This window comes from Parus major, chromosome 1A (genome assembly GCF_001522545.3).
Source record: "Parus major isolate Abel chromosome 1A, Parus_major1.1, whole genome shotgun sequence".
Lineage (NCBI taxonomy): Eukaryota > Metazoa > Chordata > Aves > Passeriformes > Paridae > Parus > Parus major.
The window spans coordinates 61,759,728-61,786,452 of NC_031773.1; the positions used below are offsets into that span (position 1 = coordinate 61,759,728).

The window sequence follows — 26,725 nt, forward strand, 5'->3', positions numbered from 1 at the left end:
CTAAGCAAACTGAAGAAAGATTTTGACTGAAAAATTGACAAAAATTCCCTTACCCTGTGTCTCCCTGTGCTGTCAGTAGGAAGGAGGGAGGGGCTGGGGGGTGGGAAGGAAAGGGAAAGGTGTTTAAAAGGCTTATTTTATTCCTCATTATCCTTCTCTGATTCTGTTAATAATAAATTCATTTTGCAAATTTGAGACTGTTTTGCCCTTGAAGTGTTTCTCCTGGTCCCTATCTCAACTCATGAAACCTTTGTTAATTTTTTTTCCCTCTCTTCTATGCAGAGTGAGGGAGCAACTCTTGTGGGTGCCTGGCATCGGGCCACTGTCAAACCACAACACCTGAGCACAAAAAATACAAACTGTGCTTACTACAAAGGTCATTTTTATTTGATGGCACACAAACCAGTCTTGGAATTTATCTCATCTCCATGAGCCTTATGTAAAAATATTCATATGAAAACAAAAGAGCCAAGAACTTGGAATATTCAAATGGCCAATGTGAAGCTTTCCCAGTGTTGCATTTTTAGAAGATATTTGACTGATCACAAGAAGGGGAGGCCAGGATGCAAAGCTACAGCAACCCAGACATTCAGAATGCATAACCATCCATCTCTACCCATTCTGACTACCACCACCATTAAAAAAATGGAACCAGAACTTTCTCCAGCAGCAAGATTTGTTGTGATTCATGGAAAGGACAAAGAGGAAAGATTAATCATTGTTTACCACTGCTTCTTCTAGTGAACAGATAAAAGACAGCTTTAGTTGTCACTATAATCATACAATAGGATATTTATTACTTTATCATTAAACTTCTACTGCATATTTATTACCATTCCATTTAGACCTTTGAGTCAGCACCCAGGACTCTCCTGTGGTACCACGAGACAACAAAGAACAAAAGCTTTATGCTGTGTAACACTTCCAAGTCAACAAAGTAGGTGGGGTAAGAAAGACTTGGCCATGGAGAGATATCTGTGAGATAATTTTCCTATAGGGACCAGTTTTCTTTTCTGCTTTGCAATTCCCTAATGCAATTCTTTCACCATGACCTTATTGTTCCATCCCTTCTGAGCTGCTATTGATTTCACATGAGCTCTTTAGTAACCAGTTCTCTGTGCAATTCTCCTGTAGCTGTTTCCTTATATGGCCACTCTATAGAACACAAATGTTTTCAAATTTTGGAAATTTTAGTGATGATCATAGGAGGTTACTTTGCTTTTAAATTTTTTAAAGCATGAATAAGCATGTTGTTTATACCTTTGAGGATACTCTCTAAAACATAAAATACATTAACAGTAATAATCCTATCTATAAATTTCAAAGTTGTATTTTGCATAAAACCAGCTACAAATTAATGTATTTATGTTTGAAATAGGCTTCACTTGAGAGACATCCCCGCCCTTTGTAACCTATTTGACATCTTCATGCAAGTCTTAACAGCACAGTTTATACATGTATTCAATCAAATAAAAATACACAAAAGCTGATGCCTGACCTCCAGATATTGGGGGGTTTGCAAACAAAAAACAGATTTTGTTGTGTGGTTTTATCCTTCACAGCATGGCATTACTGAAACAGTTGGTCTTGAGGGGCAGCCCCCTTTTACAGTCTCACTTTGTCACAGAGGAGCTGGTGAGGACACATGGAGACATTAACCAGATAAAGAAAATAAGCACCCTGTGACTAAGCTTGGCTTCTTGGAGAAAAGGCCCTGTGAGTGAAACATCAAGTGTTGCTGTTCCCTGTGAAAAGAATAATAACAGGTGAAAAACACTTAAGAAAAGAGAGTGGATATTTAATTCAGCAGTGTAATTTCTCAGGGCATAGAAGAGATAAAGTAGTACACACACACAAAAATCTTATTTAGTGCAAGTCAAGCCTTGCATTTATAAACTAGATGGTTTTGAGGCTGTGCATAGAAAAAAAGTCCTCTGGTTTGCTGGTTAATATGAAGAGCAAGTTACAAATGGGCTTTTTTTACAAGCTTTTTTTACTATTTGGCCTGACTAAATCATCACATGGGTTCAGGATGATATCACACCCTTTCTGAAATTAAGAGCATTTCTCTGGTTTGGTCCAGAAGATGACCTCTGAGGTTTAGTCTTAATGAGCTGATGACTTTTTCAGATACTCAGAACACATTTTAGGAAATCAATTCTTCTCCATGGAAGTTTAAAAAACCAAAATCAGGAATTTTAAAATTCAGTATTAAAAACATTTTTCAGTCTAAAGTGAAGCTGGAATGAAAATGGTGAAAAGACTATATTTTATCCCCTTCTTGAAAAAAACAATCTGAAAATTACAGGAATTAGGAAACTTCAGCTTATTGTGTTTATTGTAATACATCTAAGACATGAACTATGATAGTTCTTGTTTCTAAAATACAGACAGATGTAGATGAATCTCTGCAAACAGGAAATTCTTTAGTATCTGTAAAAGTACTGGAGAGGCTTACTACCTGGATCCAGTGAGAGCAATCATGGTCAGAAAGAGCACTATGCAGTCAAATAAATGTAAATGTCACATAAATGTAAACTGGATCTAAGAAGGGGAGTTTTGACTCATTTGTACAGGTGACAGTGCCTCCACACTGGGAGAAGCTGCTGCAAAAAGAGGTCTCTGAAACTGAGGCACAAAATTGAGGAGGAAGACTGTGACCCCAAGCAATCTGTCAAAGGAAGTGGAATCAGTCAGGTGGAAAAGGTCGGGTGAGCTTCAGGGACTGAGAACTTCCTTAGGCTGGACACACCACTGCAGCTGCCTAGTCTGAATAGCAGCACAGCTCTTGCACCAGAGCTGCTCAAGAAGTAAGTCTGAGCAGTGCAGAATGGACATAAGGGATGCCACAGGGTCGCTGATATTTCAAGAAATCCTAACTCTGCCGATGAAGCAGGATTTTGCAGAAGCTTCTGTCCTCTAACTCAGAGTTTCCAAAACTGATGTCAAGTACACAACATGTGAAAATGTAGCAATGAAAGAAAGAGTGGAATTACTGCACCTTGGGTGAAAACCAAATCCTACTTCCTGCTAACTCTGCAAGGCTGAAAGCTACCAAAATCAAATGAGTCAGGGGAATGACAGTGAATTTTTGTCACTTCCAGAAGACAGTGACAAAACTGAAACTGAAACTTTCACTGTGCTTATGGCCATGTCTGGAGTGCAAAGAATGGTGCCAGTCACCTTCCTGGGGCTGTCAGCAACCCACAGAGCCAGCACAACTGAGTTATTCCAGATTTATAGAAAGAGTTAAAATCACAGCAGACAGCAGGTACAACAGATACCTGCACACCTATAATCAAGTGCAAAAAAATGCATGTCTATCACCTACTACTTAACAGGCTTGGCATGGCAGGTACTTGGCTTTCAAGTAAAAAGTACTTTTTACTTTTCAAGCATCAGCTGGCTGAGAATGTCAAAAAAACACTCTACCTGACAAGCAATCTCTCTTTAGAAATCTGATTTGTGGAAATCTCTTTATGATAGGGAATATCATAGCTCTGAGCAAACCTGTGCTTGGCTGGAAAATAATGTTGACCGAACCCTTGATGCTCCTTCCTGAGGGCACAGAAGGATTGAGAGCTGAGGAAAAGAATAAGTTAGTTCAGCTAAGAAGAGCTTGAACTGGACTGTGAATCAGTGGCCAGCACTACTCTGCCACTGATCTGTGAAGATGTACAAAGTAGGACAAGAAGTCTCATCACATCCGAGTCCATCCCTTCCAAGCTGAACTGACAGTGCTCTGAATAGATGAAATTCTAGCCATAGGTGGACAAGGCTTAGAGAAAACTCAAGGATGATTACTGCTTTCAGAATGGCAGATATTTCATCTAGGAGAAATGCTGCAGTGATGAAGATGAGCCAACCCTGGAGTTTTTTTAACCATAACCATCATAACTTGCTTTTTTTCCCCTCTACTGCACATTTGGTGTTGCTTTTTCAGAAAACTAGGTATCTGAGCTGACTCAGCAAATGTTGAGGGAGAAGAGTATGAACCTGGTGCAGCAGTGATGAGACAAAACACCCAGAAAGAACAAAAGCAAGACATAGAGGTTTTATGTCAGATCAATGCATGAATAACTAGTTATTGGTCACTAACACAACATAATGATGGCCATAAACCCTCTGTTTCTTTAAAATCTTTAAATGAGCCCAAGAAAGGATCAGAATGCAAAGCCTTTCTCATATACACAGGCAAAAGTTTAACTTAATTAACATTTTTGTGGCTATATTCTCATTCAATTTCTAGGTAATAACAAATGTAAGAGGTAATAATGTTGGTGCCTCACTCAGCCTCATTATAGCTCTATTGACTCCTATGATTAGTAAAGAAGAGGTATTTGGCTATGAAGATAAACTAAGTATATGGAAAGATGATTGTTTCATAATTTAAAACACAAAAAAATCTGGGTTTCATCTGCAGATGGGGCATGCACTGATATACTACACAAGCTCTAATTATCCTCTTACGATAATAATAATTACAGGAATGCCACTCACTTGTGTTCCACAATTCTTCGTAGTGAACTATTTACATTCCCTGTGTTCAACCATAATATTTGGTACAAGCTACCTCTGCAAAGTTTCCATAATCAGCACCACTCTGGAAACAGCACACCCAAAGACCTTTTTGGGTCTGAGTGGAAATCTTGAATTTGGACCATGAGGTCTATTAGGAACCAAAAGGTCCATTAGGAGCTCTTCACCTTTAATGGCAGAACTGGCCCCACTGCAGCACTTGGCCTTGGCTGCTGCAGGTATTCTAAAGTTAAATCAGCAATTTTTAGGGGCAAGGAGCCAGCTGTTTTGTACACAAGGATGCCTACAGATGGAGCCTGAAGATGCTCCACTAGTTGCACACTCTAAGGTGCAGTGGATATCTCTGTGATTCTCCTGTACTCATCACTAATAAGGTTCATTTAAGGTATGGAACATACAACAAAAAAAAGTGGTTAGTTTTTTAATGTTCCTATTTATCCAGAGATAAACTAAAACACAAAGGAGCATAGCCTAGCAATGAGGGCAAATGTCAATCTAGTCTGTCCTCAATTATATATGTATTATGTCACACTGACCTAATGGAAGCCAGGATTTCTCTTGAAAATTAGCAATAAAAATGAGAAGTAATTTTTTTCTTGCCTGCCTCCTTTTGTCTTCACAATTGTGAAGCCTATTCAGAGCAAGTTTTTAAAAATGTTCGTAATTTATCACTTTATCACAAACTCAGACCAAACCATGGTGGAAATTGTTGAAATGAACCCATATTAAGACACACATAGTTTGAATACTGAAAGCAAAAACTAGATTACATTGATTTTTATTGGAGATTCTATTTAATTCAAACAGTATTATATAGGTTTATGATGCATATTTCAAGACACTCTTCAGATTTGCTGTTTCCTAACTAATCCTTAGAGAAAAAAAAACTTGTTTAGTGTTTGGTTTGGATCTGTTTTTTTTTGATAAGACAGTATCAGACTTTTTTTTTTTTTGTCAGACAATAATCTGATAATAATTATTTTCCATCCTTTCATGGCAGCACCCAGTCACCACTCTAGTTCTCAGGATATAAACATATCCTGTGTAGTTATAATCTTTGTTGTAACAGGCATTGAGTATTAAATAGTTTCATACTATTGCTCTTGTTCAGAAAAACCCATTCTCTTTTGACACAGAACTCACCTTTACTTTTTAGATAGGATAGTTTCCTTCATTACTGGGGGGATTAGTTCACCTTTATTTTTGTCCTTCATACTGTCAGAGAGGGGAAAAAAACCCAAAAAGTAACATCCTTTAAATGGCATTTATAGACAAAGGCTCAAAAGACAGAACAGTCTGAGCAAAAACCTGAGAGAAATCTGAGAACACATATACATTACATTTCACAAATGAAGATACCTGTACCAAAAAAGAGATTTCTTCAGAACTCTAACAGGTACTGAATGAAAATCTGAAACAAGCAGCTTGGTTTTCTATCCAAAGAGCCATTCCTAAACACTTATTTCTTGCCAGGAAAGCTGTATAACTGCCCCTGTGCCCAGAAATAAGTAAGTGCTATGTGCTGGGCTGAAAGGGAAGCAAGGACAGAGTGGCAGAATGGTATTCCAAGTTAATTTTCTCCCTGCTTGAGACTGGTTTTGCTTAATTCAACTCCCTGCCTTTGGCATGTCCCAGCTGAGATGTGTTAATTAACCAACAGTCTGCTGGTGGCACCTCCTATCAGGCTTGGTTGGACACTTTTGGTGGAACAGGGTTTCCAGGCAGCTTAAAGGCAGGCAAGGAAGGAGTTCACAACAAATGCTTCACGTTAAGTCTTGATCAAGGGATGCTGCAAGTTTAGGAAACTTTTGTCATGTAGATTTTTCTTTGTAATTTGCTTCTTTTTAAGCTTTTAATGTCTGTATAATTAAAAGGATATTGTACTATTTATTTTGAAGGCAAAGCAATGCAGTGGGATTATTAATGCTTTTAATTATTTGAAATTAGGTTTCTTTCTCTTTCATGAGTGAACACTTGAGGCAAAAAAATCAAGTATTTTTTTTATCTAGTCAGAACAGAAAATTATGTAACTATCTTCCTTATTTTGAAAAAAAAGGGTTTTGGCAGTTTGGCAAAAGAGACAGTCAATATCTGCTGAGCATTCTGCTACACTTTATAGTAATCAACAACAAAAAATAACAGACCAACCTCATATTATAAAGTAGACCTTGTGCTACCAGCTGAAGTTGCACCTGCAGAAAACAATGATTCTTAAGGCCTTTTCCAAACACTGTGATTCTCTTTCTGTCTAGGCTTACTAATTACTTTGTACTTTAATAAACTAACTCATAATAACTGGAGTTCTATTTGACACAACTTCTGTAACATCATTGCATGGAAAGAGCAATCCAGTATTACATTTTGTGTTTACACCACATGTAAAAACTACTCCAAAAGGAATGTTACAGCAACTAAGTCAGAATGGAGGGACAGGGAAATTGTCAAATATCTCTCCCCTGTATTTTTTTTCGATAGGTTAACTTTGGGTCTCCATGCTCAAGAGGTTGGTCACTCCCAGCTTTGCATACAGGGGCAGTGAGAGGATCCTCCAACAGGAAGATTCAGAGCAAGATCATGCCTTAGATACCCTGTGGTTTTGCCTTTCCTACTCATAAACTGACAATTCACTTCATGTTATTTGGTTATTAAGCTATCAAATATTTTGATTCAATTCATTACTCCAGGGACACAATGCTGTCACTGATTAGTACAGTCTCTCCCATTCACAGTTTCATTGCTCTTTCCTACTTTCACCATCCAACCTCTTCCCAGGCACTAAAGTATCTTTATTATGTTATCCACATTTTCCCATACAATAGTTCATGTATCACATTCCCATTTGCTACAGAGAACACTGCAAGTCGCTATGTGATTGTAATAAACACATTGATACACCACCTACTATTTCAAATATTAGACCAGTCTGCTGTTTAAAAGGAAGCTGAAGAACTAATGAAGTTGCTCTTTGCTGCTATGGATTTCTATCCTAGGTCCTAGCTCTTTCTTCATCTTGGTAATCAAAGATTATTTCCTTATACCATCTACAACCTCACTTCCCTTACAGAGTATTTTCATAACCTCCCCTCACCACTTTGTTTCATATTTCCTCATAGGTAAGGAGCAGCTCATGTCTAATTACTATCTGGACACTAACTTATGCACCAGTATACCAAAGACAAGAGAAAACTGAATTCCTGCTACAGTTTCTATCCTTTCAAGCAATAATTTTTAAAAGTTTGCAGTATTTGGGAAAGTTCTACTCCTCTGCCAAGTTTGGATGACATAAGCCCAAAGCTCTTCTGTGAGTTTTACCAAAAATCAATCCATTGACTGCTCTTTTTCAACAAAACACCCATATTAGAATCTAAAGTGTATAAAATTCAATGATGCTCTATGTAGGGGTTAATACAGCTTTGTGGACACTGCTGTATCTACATGTAACATGAACTGTTTAGGAATGGGGAATTTTGCTTGCTGTAAACAAACACAGAAATATTACTTTAAAAATACAGGCAAATTTCACAAACCATGTTCACAATGTGACAATTTCAGACATTTGACCAAATAAATTATACAATGTATGCAACACACTTGCAGGAGAGAAAATACTAACAGCAAGGCATTAATTTAATTCAGATAATTCTAAATTATGGTACTTTATACATTAGAAATTATCATTATTTGCTGCTGCTTGCAAGTATAATGTTTAGATTAAACTATCCAACCTCTTGTTCTTACACATTGGCAAGGCACCATTAATTTCAATACAAAACAGCACCAGACCTGCTGGAGTTATGATTCTCTGCAGCATCATAATGACATGATAATGGCCAGAAGAAATATTTATGACCTGACTCGCAAGACCAAGTACCACCTCAATGTTCCCCATTATCACAGATTTTTGAGAGCTAAACCAGAGGCTATGAGCACTCCTCCACAGAAAAAAAAACAACACTCACTCATGAGAGAAACTCCTGCCACCAGGACCAAGTTCATGACCCAGTCCTCAGAATCAACACAGAACAAATTGTGCAGTGACTGTGCAGCCCCATTAATAAACTAGTCTAGCTAATAAACCCCACCAGGAAGGAAGTTCTAGGGTCTCTTTGCACAGTAAGCAATGTTGAAATCCCCAGTGAAATTATATCTCCCAGTAAGGGACTAAAGAAGAACAGGGGGTGGGAGATGAGGTCAGTACTGAGGCCAACATTCCTGATGTCAGCGAGGAAAAGCCTGCAGAAAATCAAGGTAATGGGGAAAAAGCACACATTAATTTTAGCTTTTCTAAAAGGGGAGTTCTAACGTGCTCCTTGTGTGTCAAAGGATTTTATTTCGTGTGTTTAAGCCCTAAACACTCAGAGCAGCTTTTATTAAAATTAGTCAAAAGCCTAACTCACTTAAATGGGAACATCATCAAGACTTTAATGTGCTTGGAAGCTGTTACATCTTTATTATTGACAATTTAAGCTCATGGAACCCATTCTCAGCCTCTCTAAAGTTGCACTGATTGCATTTGCTTTCTTACAGCTGCTCACTCCAGAGAAACCAAATAGCAACCCAGCAGCTTTTTAAAAATGTTCTCTAATTATTATTGTTACCCAGAAAAGTGTTTCCTGTTTCAGTGTATAAATAGCAAAGTGATTATTTACAACACTTGCTCCTGTTGAGAACTAGTATATTTGTCAGAGAGGTAAAACAAATAACTGGGCTATAATTTGCAATAATAAACCCTACACTTCACTTTTTTTTTTTTTTCCCCCTAGGGAAAAAAGGTACAGTTATACAGTTTTTGCACTTCTACCATTTTCTACAGGACTCCAGTTTCCCTTGAAGGAAAGGTTGTTTCTGTTCTCAGTAAAATGAACAAGGGTCTCAAGAAAAATGGTATTTTAAAATAGAATAGGCTGTTCCCTGACATGCAAATACATCCAAAGTATTGCTCTGTTTCTGCAGCACTGGGGTGAGCTGGGATGAGTATTTTCAGAGCATTTCACATTGTGGGACACAGCTTTCACTTTACTGGACCTAAAGTGACATAAAACAATTGGGACATGACATCAGTTAATGTAAATCAGAGCAGCTCAAAGATCAATGAAATGACACCTCTGTCCTCTGTTTCTGGATCCTGCCAAACAATCCATGTTTCTCCTGCCTCGTCCAGGATGGTGGGATGAGCTGCCATGCCTTATGATAGATAATGCAAACTGTTCATGAGGTATTGAAATGAGGCATTTTCTTACTTTTTTTGCTTTAGTGATGAACACAACAGGGCATTTCTACAGCGCTCACTACAGCTTCTGGAAATGATTCACAGATCTCAGTTATATCACAGCAATGTCAAATTCCAGAGAGATCTATTCTGGTAAACACAGTGCCAGGGAGAGGAACTTCTCACTGTAGGATACATGATCAATTACTGCAACACGTTACACACCCAATGACTCATTTCTGGACAGCAGACAGTTTCCCACACATAGTACTGAGATGTCAGTAGGTATTCTAGACTGATAATCTTTCTCTCTCTTTGCTTTTCCTATCCCTTTCATTTTCTCCCTGCTGAGGCCTGTGGAGGTTTGGTTTAGAATGCATTCCTCCTCCCTGGTCATGCATACACAGCATGGACAAGCAGAAAGATTATGACCAAAAGGAAAGCACTCTGAAATGTTTATGACAACAAATTAACAAGCGAAAGCTGTACAGTTGTGGCAATTTTGAACATTTTTTCTGTCCTCTTTCCCCCAGCCATGGCATTCGATAGAAAAAGCAAGCATTTCCTGTATTCTCACAAACAATATTTAATTTCAGATTTAAAAACTAATCAGATAAAACAGAACAATGTCAATAGTTAGTCAAGGTCAACTCTGTGTGCTGTATTTGAGCTCAGCTGTGACCTTCCTTGATGAGAGGCTGTCAGGTGTTTATCAGACCATACGGCACAGGACAATGATGCTGCTTGGCCCGTAGAGTCAATTATTAATTTCTTTGTTGGAATTTAGGACACTTCATTCACGCATTTTAACTGTACTTATCTGATCTACAAAAGCAGAGGGTCCCCATAACTTTTCCTTGCCCTTTTAAACATAAAATCTTCACTAATGACTTTTAGAAGAAAAATCTTATTTTTCACCCTGACATGCAGACCAAACTAAAGCAGATAGGTTTGAATAGCCAATTCCTTCTGTTCTACATTTTTTTGTGTGAAGAAAAAGCAGGAAACTACTCATACTGTAGCAACACAATGCATGAACATTGTTTGAAATGTCTGGCTTTATGAAAGCAGTAGCTACTGGTGAATAACAGGAGGTCATTTCCATAGTACTGTAGTACTCTTCTCTGAAAGTCTTTGATCACTATAAGCTGTAACTTACAGCCAAGGAGGAATACTTCTGTGTCTGCCCTGTTTCAGTGCTATTCCTTGCCATTTCCCTCTGCTGAAGACTTGAGGTGAGGCTTGATTAACCTTTCAGCTACCTCACTGTGGTTTTTGCTCTCCTCACTACCTGCACATAAGAAGCTTGAATTAGCCAGTTAGAGCAGGACACAATAAACAGCAAATGTGCAAAGCCATCCCACCCACTCTGTGTGACACATTCATCAGCACATATCAAACCTGAGCACGGATTCCCATTACACTGTAACCAAAAAATTAAGTATGGACATAACTTCCCCAGGAGGATTGTTTTGTCTGATATTCCCATGAAAATGAACATATATTTCAGTTGTCTTATTTTATGTTTTTAAGGAAATTCCACTGTCTTTAACATGAGATCAAACCGTCAAAGGCACAATTTGGCAACCAGGTAAGCCACTCATAAATGCTTTAGATAGACTGTCATTCAGCAAACTGGGCAAGTCTGGTCTACACCTGTAGGCATAAATAATTAAAATAGAATAAGGGATAACCTGTTTTGGTCCCCCACACTTTATTTTGAAGATGTCCTATAAGGCAACTTTGGATGATTTAAATGCTTTTACCAAGCTCACTTATTATTGTTGGAATTAGTGTAGCTCCAGTGGAAGCTTCAGGACAACCTGTTACCACATTCAAGTTCAAGCTGCAAAGAGCAAATTTTTGAGTTTTCACAGAAGCTCAAAATGAGGAAGGTTTTCCACTTCATGTCTGTGCCTAATACAAAGCACATGTTTAAATCCCAGACAAGCAAATGTAAGTAAAGCTGGATAGACATGTAAGATGAAATCAATTTGGTGTGTGTTTGTTTTTTTCTCTCCACAAAGAGCTTGGGGTGACTCTGAGGGTTTAAAGACACCAAATGCAGCCATTTTAAATTTAGATTTTGCATCCTGAATGGATGGGGGTTACATAGGGAAGAAAAGTTTTGAATTAACCCGAAGCCCTTCTGTTCATTTATAAATGAAACCAAATTCCGTATAGATTACACTTCCAAGAATTATACTCCCAGTTCTCACAGACTCTCTGTGATTTTTAAATTCCCAGTTGTCTTCCATAATTTTGAAAATCCAAATCTACAAGGTTAAAAATGTCATTGTGAGTTCAAAGATTCCTCCAAGGCAAGGTACAGGTCTTGGAAACTCATTGATTTATCACTGTCTAAATGGAAACTTCCTTCAGCTACACTTCAATCTGTCCTAACAAAACAGGATTTTCCCCTCTCATGTGTTGAACAAAAGTGAGATATTTTGAACCAATGTTTAGTCACCTTCTGCTCTTCTAGTTTTTAATTATAGGTCATGAAAGCAAAAGCATTGACCAATACAAACTGATAAAAAAGTTACAAGAAGGAGTGTTACCAGAGAGAGCATTGCCTGTTGCTTCTAGGGAGGCATGTTCTAAAGCAGGTGGCTTCACCACCTTCCAGAGCCAGACATCACTGGGATCCCATTATCAAACATCTCAGCAAAATTAGGCCACCTAGAAGTGCTCTGGATGAAGTCCATTCATACATCTTTTACTGACCGAATAAAAATCATCATCCCAGAAGTACTGAATATGATGGTATCTCAGGCCTACGTGCCTTCTAATTTCTATTCTTGAACTAAAGAAAGACTCCACAGAGAAACAGTCCTTTAATGGCAGTAACTTTATCTGGGAAGCTTCCCTGATAGTGTAATTTTTATTAACTGTAATGAAATACACAGTCCACATCTTCCCATAAGGTAATACAAAAATAAAATCGGCCCTCCTGCAAATCTCTTCAGGGAAAGAGAAGAGCCTCTCAACCAGAAGAGGCTTTCAAACCTGCCTCTTTGCCAGACAGGTAGGAGATCAATGCTGTTTTGCCATCATAGTCTATAAATAACATAAAAGGAGAGGGAATAAGCAGAAGCAATTCATCCTTCAAGATGCAAGTCGATACCTTTTTTTGCTTCAGATTTTAAAAGCTTCCAACACACATTATTTCCTCTCCTCCACTTTTACCTTTCTTTACAAATGTAGTCTAAATTAATTAATTTCTGATTCAGAAATTATAGGGGATTTGTTTATTTGTAATTTTAAGTGATGATGCCACTTCTGCAAGAGGGAATACAACATGGCATAAAACACTGTCCTTCTTAATGGCCCAGAAGAGCCACCTGAAAGATATCCTTTGAATTAGAGAAGTGAGTTAGCCATGTTTCAAGTATTAGGTTGAACTCTAAAGAGTTCATAAGCATGAAAGTCAATCTCATAGTAACCCTTACACAATAGATGTTGATGGTACTAATTTCGTATCTTCTAGAAAGGACTAATGCTTAACACTGAACTAGAGAAAAAAATCTCTTTTGTGTCTCATTTTCAGCTGAATCATTAAAACCAGAAAAGTAGACTGGGGGTAGAAGGAGGTTTGAAAAAAATGCATGTACCAGATAGCCTAAATTGCCTTTGCTGAATGTGAACAATATTCTTTAGCTGCTTCTGAGAAGAATAGAAAGATGACAGAAATTACTGTGGGTAGGAAGCTAGGTTTCATGGTCTCTTTTTTGTTGTTGTTGTTTTTTATTAGATTGAATCTTGCAAGTCCTATTGCCATCCCATTCCTCATGTAAGGTAAGCAATTTTTTGTATTACATAGAGGGCTATGTAATACAATATTGTAATCTATGCAAGCAGCTATCAGGGCTGGGAGGGCATGATTTTATTCATTTCATAAAACATCAGAACAATGTGTGAGCAGCAAAACAACCATGTATAATAGCTTGAGCATCCATTGTAGATTTATTCAGCCACTGCTGAGCCTGAAGCTCTGTTTTGGCTTGGCTATCCATAATCTAAATATCTCCAAAACACTTTCAGACTGTCAGCATCCACCAGCAACATATCGGCTTGGAGCTCTGGCACACACAGGGAAACTTTGGTCCACCAGGAAAAGTTGTGCAACCATGATAGCATTGACTAAAGATACTGCAACATGAAAATCAGGCAGGTCACTGGTACTGTGAGACTTGTCCTGAATTCATAGAACCTATTGTCTGGCCTCATACTTTAGTGACTTTTAAAGAGAAGGAGAAACTAAATATATAACAAGAAAATTATTTGCAGGCAGTCTGTCTGGTGAATATGCACATTACAGAAAGCTGCAGGGTACAGAAATCACATATTTTAGGAATCTTATGGCTTACTATTGCAGGCTGACCCCAAATAGCTGGGTAGGCAGAGGTGGCCATGGTGGAGGAATCTTAACCATAGGTGGAAGTTTTCCCTTCTGTTTCCTCCAAAGATTTTCTTCATATCTGCAAAAAAAATCAACATTTCAGTGATATTCTGTGCACCACAGATGGCAGAATGTATATGTGAACAGCTACAAGTGTTGCTCATGATGCTGATCTCCTGACAAAAGTGTATATCCTGCAGATCTTACAGAACCTTCTCTTACAGAATTTCAGGATGACAAATTTTTAAAGTGGTATTTATGGTGGAATACTTAAGCAAGACATAGAAGAGCCTTTTTGCTTCAGCCAGTGGAGCATAGTAATAAATGTGTCAAAAAAATAGAATGACACTGTAATTTAACAGCAAAATTCAGACATTTTTGCTCCTCAAATTACAACTCCCTTTTCTTTGGCAACCATGCAATCCAATTTATAACCTCAAAGCTCTAAGGTATTTTCTGTTATCCCCTATATTTTTACACAAAAGGTGTGTAAAAAGCCACCAGGCATCAGTAACAGTCATAATCAAAGCTTCCAGTTACTTTCATTCAGCAGTGACATAAAATCACTTTCTCTCAATACATCAAAGCATTTCCATGTAAAGCACCACATTAGAAAGACTTATTGATACTAATACTGGTGCTTGACTATTCCAGCCCTGTGCAGTTCTTTTCCTTTTCATCTCCCATCCACTCTCAAATACTTCTCCCTAGTACACACAAATACACACCACATAACCATAATGGATCCACTAATAGCTACATTACACCATTAGACACACCCAGGAAGTTTAAAATCAATCGACACTGATGACTGGGAATGCTCTTCATATAAAAGAAGTCAACCTGTTGCAATATGTAAGGAAAGAGGTCAGGATTACAGTTTTGCCCAAGAAAATTGTATGATACCTATAAGCAGCAATGACATATAGATTGGTTTTGCTAACACTCACACAGAAGTAGCAATCATATTAAGAAAATGCTCCACAACAGAGATGGAGTTTTTCCAAATCTGTCACAACTAAACACCTGATGCACTTCAGTATGTCTGTGATGGCCATGCAGCTTTCAGAATTAATCCAACCCAGCACAAATAGGTAAATTACACTTTAAATCACTGAAGAAATAGATTCTTCTTGGAATACAATGATCAGGATGCAACTCCACCTGAGAAAAAAGTGAGGCAATGTGTATTAAATTTACCACATACCAGATAACTTCTTGAGGGATATTTAACTGGTCATATTTGAGATGTTCTCCCAGATCACCTAAATAGTTCAAGTACGTGATCTTTTTCCCAAACTTGTGGCTAAAAAATAATTTTAAAAAATCACAAAGTAGTATAAAAATTAGCATGGGAGGAATATTTACAAAGGGTTTAGTTTCTAACACTACAAAAATGTAAGTGCTGATGTGAGTCATTGATTTTAAAAGAATTAAGGATTTTAGAAAAATTACGTATTTTAGCTAGATACAGGCCTTGCTAGAATTAGTTAGATTTAAATGATTAAGTTAGAAATATGATCTGAAAAAATGAATCCCAGATTTAGGTGAAGAATTACTCGTCCTTGGATATTTGCTTAGCTGTGCTTATAGTAAGAAAAGAGAAAATGATAAATAGGCTTAAAAAGATAACAGACCCTACATCTAAAAACCCAATTTAAATTCACAAGGGAGGAAAACTGGAGTTCTACCAAATGTCATTTGTAGAAAGGTTAGAGTGAGGAAGAGTAGTCTTCCTTCATCTTTTGATGACCCCTCCTCACAAAAAACTATCCCCTCCTCAAACTAGGGAGCTGATCACGCAGGCATAATGACTTTCTAAACTCATTACCATGCATTTTAATATGGAGCAGGGAACGGAAGGGGTGTTATGAACATATATTAGTATTTTGGATATTCAAGACTTTTGTAAATAAGTGGATACTGGAATCTTTTGTCAACTTGCAGTGTGTGTTAAGGGGATGACCCCCCACACTTGCCCAGAGCTGTGATTAAAACATACCCTTTATAACTTTAAACTGTTAGAGAGCCTTTCATATATTTTAACAGATTGATATTGATTCTAGATCAATATTGCTATTTTGGTAAATCAGATGCAACTCAAAATTTGACTGTAATTGAAGCAGTAGGAGACATAAAGATATATTTAATTTCATATGATCAAGCACATACAGTGCATGCCTGAGAGTCTGATTTGAATAAAAGTAACTGAATCCCATCTTTATGTTTTGTGATTTGCACAGATATGAAAAACATCGCTTTAAAAGGCACTGAAAACCAGTTTCACACCGCATCACTCACTAAAATAATTGTTAACCTTCGACAGAATGTTATCCAGACCACAGAATGTATTTGTATGATGTAGGTATTCCACTCTGCAAAAAGACAAAATAATGGGTCTGTAGAAATAAACCACACCGTAGTTAAGCGACAGGTAAAATTTTCAAAGCATTTTTAGTGTATACCCTTGAAGTGCTGGGCCATCAGCTTCATCCCTTTTGAACAGGGCTGGATAGCTTCTAGGAAACACCAGAAATACTATTTTTTTTTCTTTCTACAAGTTGTACAAAACAGACTTCTGAATTTGAAGCTCAAAGTATCATCAGTTAGGTCTTTTTCAGCCAGAATACACGACCAGCATATAGACACGGTGCATATGAGCCAAGGTGTTCAAACAAGGGTCAGGAACATGTTTATACATATGATCTGAAATAATGTCTTATTTTTCCACAACACAAAATATTTGGACTGTAATGAAGTGTCAAGAGAAATAGTAGGTGCTGTAGTAGTAGTAGTGTACTTTGCTTCAATTTACTTTAATAGAAAAATTTGGGAAGAACTCTGTCATGGATGAATTTGTCCCTGGATTGTCCAATCCGCATGCTCCCTCTAGCGGTACATGGAACAAACAGTCACTTCTCTGAATTTTGCTAGCCGGAATTTTGGAGCACACCAGGAATATCATTCTGTGCATGCACAGTTCCAGAGCTCCCCAGAGTGTCTTTTATCCAAAAAAGCCAGAACTTCCAACCTCTTCTCTAAGGCACAGTTGAGCACACAACTCTGTAGCTAATCACCTCTGGTAACAGAGGACATGTCACAGAATCCACAATATGTGAAAAAGTCATGGGCAATTAGGAATAAGTGCTGATCCTTTAAAGTGCTACATCACCACTGCCACCTAAATGTATATTATTTTCAAAACAGGTTCTGTTAGCTATATTAAAAATATGGTCTTCCTACAGTTATCTTGCACTTTAGAGAAAATACTCTTGACTTAACACATTACCTTCTTGCTCATTTCTTTTGGGACTGGAAAGATGTGCTAGCAGGTACCAAATGTACTAACAGACCACTGAAAAATAAATACATGTCTCTTAATAATGAAATCTATTTTACATCTGATATTTTTATTGGCACCACTATCTACAAATGAGTCTGGGCTATAATTCAGCAAATCTAGGAAATAGAAAGTCCAGAGGATTTTACTCCCTTATTTTTATGAATTGGATTAATATTGACATTTAACAGCATGATTTGCCAAGATAAAATTAAACTAAAATTAAAAGATACTATGAAAAAATTTAAATTGCACTACCCTAGTAAATTAACAATATTAATAAGTTTTAGTCTTTGATGAAAGAATGATTTGTACAAATTGTACATGGGCTATTTCACACTTAGTAACCCAAACTTTTTTGACAAACCCAAACTACAGTCGGTCTGAAAAGCAAAGGCATGGTTGTCTATGAAACAATTTTAAGTAGAAAAGAAGGTTTATCCCTAGCTTCAGCTGATTCCTGCTTTCTGGTTGTGGACCTTTTCAGAGTTTACTCATACTTTCAATTATTTTGCCAGTCCCAGTGTGCAAACACCTTTGTTGCTGTTGGTCACAGATTTATAAAACAGAAAGTAAAGTGTAACTAAATTACACTCAAAACAAGAATCGAGGTACACAGTGGTAAAAGTAGAGTACAAACAGAAACAACCAATTGTGATGAAAACAGGGTGATCAGAATGTCAAGGTAAGGATGCATCTAAGATGGCAGGCATTGTTTGAATTATTTATGCTAGACATTAATGCTTAAGTGTATCAGGATCACTCATTTTTCAACTGCCAGTGTGTCACACTTTCCAAAAAAAAAAAATAAAATTTAGACATAGTAAGATCCAGGGAAAACGAGTATTTGCAATGGGTAGCTGCAATCTCATATTTTTTAAGAATTAGCAGGCAATTATTGCTGTAAGTCAAATAGTACCACTGTTGTCCACCTGTGGCTCCACTGAGGGAATTAACATGCACAGGCTGAAAATCACTGGTGTCCCAAAAGCATCTTCTTGCAGCTGTTCCCAAGGAGCTCTCAGCTAACTCCAAGAAAAGAGATGGTTTCACCAGAGTATTGTCCTGTCCATCATGAATTTTCCTGGGTTAATTTTTGTGTTTTGTTAAATTTTTGGTCTGGGCTTTTTTTTCTAGAAGGTTTCCATACTTATCTTAAAGCAAATCAGGAATAAACAAACCAATAACAAAAATAAATCTATCTTCATTCCTGAGACACCATCAGGTACCGGACATCCTGCATCGGTCACACTTTTCCCACCACTGCTCTGTGTCCTGGACCAGCGTCCTGTGTCCAGTGACATTTATTTTACTGCTAGTTAAAATAAAGACCTAGAGTTTTCTTGTTTCAAGAAAAGCATTTTCTGGAATGATTTTCAGCTAGAATTACTTTTTAAAAAATTTTCACATGCACCTTAGTTGTCCTGATCTGTCTAGAAGTTAAATTTCCCTTTTCTACTTAATTAGTTTTCTAGCCCTCAGAAACTGAATTGATTGCAAGTTACTGTAGTGGAATTTTTTGGCTGGTTCTTTATGGCTTCTCAAGATTAGCTGTTTCCATCCTGTAGCCCCAAAAATATTCACAATATTATTTGAAAAATGTCAGAATTTCTTTGAAAGTGACCAAAGTTGAGAAACAGAAGCTGAGCAAGCCCCACCATTCTTGCACTCAGCGGTGTCTGCCTGTTGCTAATGGTTCCTTGGAGGTAGCACCAATTTTTTACCATGCAAAGGAAAAGAACACCCAGTAAATCAAACATCACCTTTACCATTATATCCTCCTTTTCAAATTCCTATGGGTACTTCAGGGATTATCCATTAACTTTGAGAACATAAGTAATGTCAGTCTTATTCATACCAACTTCTGATCAGCCCAAAAGTTAATAATTCATCATCCACTTTACTGCACCGCCCAGTAACTCCAGTCATGCACACAGTTCCATTTCTTAAAGTGCTGTCAAACACAACAAAAAAGTCATAGTCCACAGAATAACCATGCTTTAAAAGCCATATTTACTTTTACATAGCAGTAAAACTAATAGGAATTGAGACTCCCTCTTCTTAGAAAGAAAAGAACTCTTCTCTATTCATTTCCAAGCTTAAGCTCACCTTACTCATTAGTTCAAGAGTTTAAATGGGTATTGGACTGACATATTTTACTGTTACCTGACATATTTTACTTCAAGCCTTTTTAAAAGCAACTTATTAGAGAACAAACCATCCTTGAACTAAATGGGAACAATGTGTTCATTGAACTGCCAAGCACCTTATAAGAGGTTTAAAGATATTCCACAGAATTTTTATGAAGTTGGTTGGATGGACAACATACAGTGCTTTACCTAGGAAAAGAAAATAAAGCTGTTAGAAAAATGTTCAGTGCTAGAGATGGTAGAACTGAATAGCTACAATTGAATAGAAAGTTATTATTACAGGCATATTACACAGTATCCTTTTCAAGTACATTAAAAAGACCTAATTCAGAAGAAATGGAATGTAAAATGAAAAAAAAAAAACAAAAAAAAACCAAAACCAACCAAAAAAAGCCAATTTTTAAAAGTGGTCAGTTTTGACAATAGGCCAAATGAATTATTATGTTCCTAACCAGTGTCTGCTCTCTCACAGACTTAATGTCAGGTAGACAGAACAGAAATTAAGTAAATTTGAAAAAAATATTGATAGGAGAATGAAGGATTTATAAAGAAGTCTTTGATTAAAAACATTACTTTTTTCATATCTCTTTATTTTCTGCTTGCAGGACTTGCATGTTGGAAAAAAAATTAAAATTTTCAGATATAGAATTTATACATAATTTTTTCATTTTATCACTAATTTTGTCCTGCTTTGCTAGTAATTGTTATAAATACACTCGAGAGAGTGTTACTCTGTTTATCACAGTAATTACCAGGGGTGAAGCCAGCTGCTAGTTGCTTGATATTGCATTGTCTCTTCTGTATGAGACAAAACCTTCTTTCATTACTGCTTTGCATGATTCTACTGTTCAGTTCATGATATCTAAACAATAGATTTTAGTTGGCTGAAACTGAAATGGAAACCAGGCAGCACAAAAAGACTCCTCTCTTATTCAATGTTATTGCAAAATCAAATTGAGACATGAATATTGTCTCAATGAATCCTGATCCTGATCATTGTCAATGAAATATGATCATGAACTTAGTAAAAATCTTGTAACAGGTTATGCTAAGAGGGGGAAAAGGGAATCAGGAAACTCAGGAATTACATTAATTTTTCCTTTTGGTTTTTAATTGGGCCCGTACACATGTGAATGAAACAGGTAGTGTGTGTGTTCACAAAGCCACTGCCACACAAGGAAACAACTATCCTTGTGCAACTGGCACTACTTGCCTAAGAGCCCAAAAGCCACAATAAAAACTAACAAGTGAAACACCTCGGTTGCTTTATAAATGTTTCTATTTTAACTGTGTTTTGCACCTTGAAGCACCTTGAAGTTTATGTTCCTCAGTTTCCTAGATTACCATGTCCAAAAGGCTCTATTGAGCCTCTGCTGTGAACCTTCAAAGCAAGATCTATTCCTTTGAAAATACTACTACTCAGCATTTGCTTTCATGATGCTGGCTAATTAGTCTCATCTGTCCTCCTTTTCCTTTGACCCCAGAAGTCTGAAAAGGGCAGGGCTATTTTTGTTTGGTTGGTTTGGTTTTTTCCTTCAGGCTAATACAGTACCCCATACATGTTGGGCTGGGAATTTTGCTTTGAGTTATCAATGACAGCATGCCAAGAAGTTCCAACTGTTAATAAAATGACAGGTTCTGCCTGGTGACCTGAGCCTCTGTGTTCCATTTGTTCTGTGTTTTCTGGGTCAGGGTGGGGGAGCAGAAACAGATTTTTGGAATAAATGAGAGTCTCATCATGCACTTGTAGGCAGCAAAAAAAGACACTGACCTTGTACTGCTTCTCCCCACAACGCAACTCTAAATCTAGCTTAAGAATCTCCCAAAAGGAGAACAGTGCAATGCTTTACTCTGGAATTGTCAGTGCATGTCAAACCCCAGTATTGCAGTCCAAACCTCTTGTCAAAGACAGAATATAACAGACCTTTGCCTTTCATCTCCTTTATGCAGCCCTAGAAAGAACAGATGCATCATACTACCCATATTCAGTCATGTTGCCTTCCTGATGGCAACTTACAAACAAGTTACAACATGCTGACAAGTAAAAGACTGACTTTAATAGGGACTGGCTGCTCCATTGGTAACTTCACACTTTCAGGGAGCGAACATCACAATTCTGGTCTCCACTATTAAAATGAAATTCATCCAAGAGCTTTGGCCTCAACTACACCCTAGCCAGCTACTCCATGAAGTCCTGAACCATAGCCATCAGCACTCCAAAGCTCAGTACATCCAAACACAGATCTTGGTTTTCTTCCCATGCCCTTTCTTACCTTTGGATAACAACTGCAGTGCCCAGGCCATTCCTCAGAACGGTACAGAAGACACCTAATGAAAGAACCAAGAGCACTGACATCATTACAAGAATTTGCAATGGCAAAGTGAACTCAGTTTATTGAGGGTGGATCAGGACAGATTCACCTAACTTCCCTCATGGAAGTTAGTTATAGACATTACACAATCTGAAGAGTAAACCAGATCTTTTAGAGACTTACTACCTGTCAAATTTCTTGCAGGCTGTTTGTAGCCATTTCATAGATGGTTTATTCAGGCTCTTCAGGCCATAGTGAAAGTAGACAACTGTATAATCATTTTCTATGTACTGGCCCAGAGTATACTTTAAATACCTGAGGAGAAAAATAGCATTTTGGTTTTAAGTCAGTTTACTGGATGAGATTTTTGAAGCAGTAACTGGGAAAGAAAATGTGCTATTTTTGCACAGAATGCTATTGACTGCTGTGGTAGTTTGGCATTTAGAAAAAGTGGAAAACATTTACAGAAGTGATTCCTCTGAGAGAAGCTGCTGGGAGTTTCTTCTCCGGTTGAGATCACACTAACAGCTGGCCAGTTTTGAGAACTGACACCATTTTAGACCACTGAAAAGTAAGATCACCTTTGTGAATACTATCTTCTAAACCCAAGCCCGGGAACTGCTTTTGGGCCTTGAAAGGTGTCAGAGCTCTGGTGTGGCAGGGCCTGCTCCCTGCCCCACGGCCTGTGCGGCCTGGGTGGTGGTGGGGAGGTTGGGCTGGACTCCAGTGGCTCCAGGCAGGGGATGGAGACTGAGGGGCTTCCCCCAGCCCCAGGCCAGGCCAGGCTGTGCTGCGGCCCCTCCCAGGAAACCCTCTGGGTCCTATTCCAGCAGGGTGGCTGAAGCCTTTTCCAGGGGGGGCCCAGCCCTAGGCTAGGCTGGGTCACAGCTGCTGACATCTCACTGATGCCCTCTCACCCCCCACATGACCAGCACAGACAGAAAACCCTCTGCTCTCCCTGCGGCTGCTGGGCTGAGAGAGACACCTGAACTCTGACACCATGAATGCCTGCTGTGGCTTGGGCCAGATTTAACCCTTTCACTACACAGATGAGACCTGCAGACTTAAGGCTCCTCTCCAGAGAGAGGAAAGTGAGAAATCAGCACATAAAAGACAACATAAAACATCAAACTCAGTAAGAGAAAGAGTCAAGCTCCAGATAGAAGGAGAATGAGAAGATGCTTTAATAAGCTGAAATATTCTTTTGGTAAGGCCATGGAGATGGACAATAATGCTCTGAAAAACTCCTTTAATTCATGAAAGAGTATAGGGGAGAATTAAGTATTTCAAACTGTAGATCTGAGCAAAGGTATCCATTGATGAAGCTAACTAAGCATGGTGGAGTAGCTGTGGCCCTATGAGACTCTTGAACAGAGATGAGAGCTGATGAAGACCCTTTACCCCAAGGGAGAGAAGAAGTAAACCTCTGTTCCCAGAGATGATCACAGAAACAGAAGAAAACCTTTGCCTTTTAAAACTCATCCTTAAAATAATACCCCTTGAGTTCATGGCCCATGGACACACCACTGAGTGGTGTGAAAATGAGAGGAGAGCATGATAACAGAGTTTATTCTCAGGTGGCTGCCAATCATAGAAATGAAAAACCACAAGAAAACTGGTTTTTGTGGAGAACTCTACACGGAATGACAAGAGAGAACTCTCCATACAGAGACTGATGAAAGACTACTGTATAGTTGGTACTGCTTTAACATCCCAAGTTTTGTCTCTATGGTGTCAGTTGGGAAAGGAAAAAAGTTGGGGGAGGTGGGGAAAAAAGGTTGCTGGAGGTTTTATTCTGGTTTCTTATTCTTGTAGTCTCGTTAATAAAGTCTCTTTATTCCTTTTAAGTTTTAAGCCTGTTTTGCCCTTCTTCTACTCTATATCTCACAGCAAGAAATAAGTAAGTACTCTGGTGATTTTGGGCTAGTGCTAAAAACCACCACAACTGCAAATTCATGTTTGCTTCAAAATATTTATCTAAGAAGTTAATCTTTCTCTAGTGGCAAATAATTCCACATCATTGCAATGCCTGAAATTTTAAATAAAATATTTAGTTACAAAAACTACAGTGCTCATGAATCACTGAAAAATGAAGACAATATGGGACTGTGTTTGCCAAGAACGTTTTTAAGAGATGTATTTTAACTAAAAGCAACTTGTATTTTTGCTTTTCTCAGTCTTTGTAAAGTCTTCCTTTTAGACAAGCAAACAATGTCATTTTCCGTTTTCAAAACAATGAAGAATTTGTTTTGGGCTTTCCTCTTAATTTAAAAGTTTCTAAATCCTTAAAAATCCATTACCCCTAATTAAACTGCTCCTCTTGAATGTATTTGTTTTTCCCTTGTTTGCATTGTGAGGACTGAGTTTGTACATGATTTCCCTTAATTTAAAGCACGACATGATGTATCCCATCTTGAAATACTGCATGATTTATAAGCAGATTGCTGCGTGTCCATTCTTTTACAGTATAGTTTAAGATTATTTTCATTCCCTTTCTTCTATAATTGAGAACACAGGATGGCCTATTACACAGCTCAATGACTCAAATAAAACAATGATGGAGCAGTGCAATCTAACCTCATTTCTTGCTGTGTCAGATGTCAATTTTCTCATGTTATTCTCAATGCTGCCTTCTTATTCTGCAACAGTCCTAACTATTGCTCTTAATTGAATGTAAGTATTTTCATTCAATAAAGTAGACAGTTCCATGTGCCATGTACTGGGCTGTGACTATCTGCAAGTATGAACACTATGAGTACCTCCCTTTGCATAGAAAAGCCCTTCACTTCTTACCCTGTACTCCCACAGTCTCATTTATCTTATTCCCTCAGCGTACTGTAAATCTTAGACTGCAATTAACATAATGCTGTTTTGATCCCTGATGCAAATATTAATGGTATTTTGATGGAAAAAGTAGTAGTGACAGTCAATCAACACTTCTTTAAGAGTTTTAAATTAAAATATACCTAAACGGACTTTGTTACAGAGTGCCTTGTGTTTTATTTTACAGCATGTAAATTTCTTGTTACATTGCATCCAGAAAACATGTATTTTTAAAAATAACAGAGTGTTTTGGGAACATATAATAACCAGTATTTTTCTACAGTCAATTACCTGTTCCAAGACTGTTACAAAATTGCAGGGATGTTACAAAAGCTTTACCAAATCAATTCTTTAAATTACTTCATCACAAAATACCTTGCAATCAGGGCCTACTCTTTTCCCACAGCTTTTTCTCAGAATTCAACATCTGAATCTAATTACTTGAAACCAGATCACTTGCTATTGCTACCTTCACATTTAAAACTTACCTTCAGTTCTCTCTTAGGACAGATTTTCCAAGTGAACCTAATGTGGGCTCCAATTCAGGAAAATTTGCTGTGAAGAGCATAAAAAATGAAGCAACACACTCAAAATAATTTATTAAGTAACCTGTTTTTTAATCCCTCTCCGTTTCTGAGAAGTTGAAACAACAAAATTTTTGTCCTTTCCAATGGTGGTGTTTGAAAGGTACTCAAACATTTTGAGAATTGAGGCTGTACAAGAACTCCAAATAGGTTTAAAATGCTTAATAAGGACAGGATTCTCAAGACAAAACAGATCTTGCAGTGACAAACTACAAGGCAGAAACATGTCCTTATACCTTGCTGCAGCAAGTTTATAAGGAAGAATGTTGTTAATTTACATATTTGCAACCACTTTTAATGCAAAACCCAAAAATTATATACATGTAAAAATATTAAGCATAATGTATTGAACATAATATAGGTAATTTTATAAAACAGAAAACCCACTAAGATGCAAATAACTAAACAACACTCTTCCTGAGTGATTCAGGTAAAGTATGCCAAATTGAAGCAAACACAGCTATTCATGAGAATATATGTACACAGCACAAAATTGCTAGAATTTCTCTTTCATTGGTCCACACTATGAATTTTTTTTAATTTTTTTTTTTAATACAAAAAGTATTTGTCAATAAAATCAAGACAACAAGTAAACCTTGAATTGCTTCTTCCAGTAGAGACTCCAGGTGGGTTAACTGCCAGTTTAATCCATATCTCATTCACTTAACATTAGTAGTTCTTACATCCTCTTCATTTCACTCCCTGCCTGTTGCTTCTCCTCCCTGAGAGCTCATTCCCCTGGAAGCAAGTTAACAGAAGTTCTTATATAAAGTGTAAAGCAGTCCATGCAGGAGATTAAAAGCAACTTACTCAAGCAACCTTGTGTGATTGAACTGGTGGGATGGGGGCATGTGGCAGCAACTGAAGATAATCACCTTCTTTCCAGAATTGTCGACACCTGGTAAACAAAACAGTAAAGACAATACTCAGTTACTAATGGGACCTCAGGTATCTGAAAGAATGGCATGTATCTCCTGATATTTGGGGCTACCTCTATCTCCTATTACTACCCAGAACACCCTGTGAAATTACACTGTCAAGTCGCATGTTACCTTTAAAAAGCTAGGCAAATGATAAGGCAAAGCTCAGAAAGTCATATGCAAATGGTGGTGGTGCTGCTCAGCTCCAGACAGGGAACACTGAAGTCCTCCTGGAGCATTCAGCTGTGGAAGAAAACAGGCCTGCTTTCCCTAGTAGTCTTGGAAACAGCAGGTTTTCAAACTTATTTTTGGAATTTATTAGAACACAAGCGCTTTGGGCATCTGCTTTGTCACACATATAAATTGGATGTTTTTAACCAATTTAAGCTTTCTTAGATACTCTCTTTCAGAACCACTGCTACACTAAGATCACATTAAAACACAAT

General features: G+C 37.7%; 1 protein-coding gene across 1 annotated transcript in view; it reads right to left on the reverse strand.

Annotated features, from left to right (window-relative positions):
• The window catches only part of ARHGAP8 (Rho GTPase activating protein 8), a 39,489-nt gene extending 13,083 nt beyond the window's left edge, over window positions 1-26,406 (reverse strand). The window contains 8 exon segments of the mRNA XM_015627015.1: window positions 5,683-5,702; window positions 5,704-5,754; window positions 14,119-14,229; window positions 15,358-15,456; window positions 19,757-19,829; window positions 22,116-22,267; window positions 26,170-26,257; window positions 26,370-26,406. Coding sequence (XP_015482501.1) covers window positions 5,683-5,702; window positions 5,704-5,754; window positions 14,119-14,229; window positions 15,358-15,456; window positions 19,757-19,829; window positions 22,116-22,267; window positions 26,170-26,257; window positions 26,370-26,406 — 631 coding nt within the window.
• Window positions 26,407-26,725: the final 319 nt, after the last annotated feature.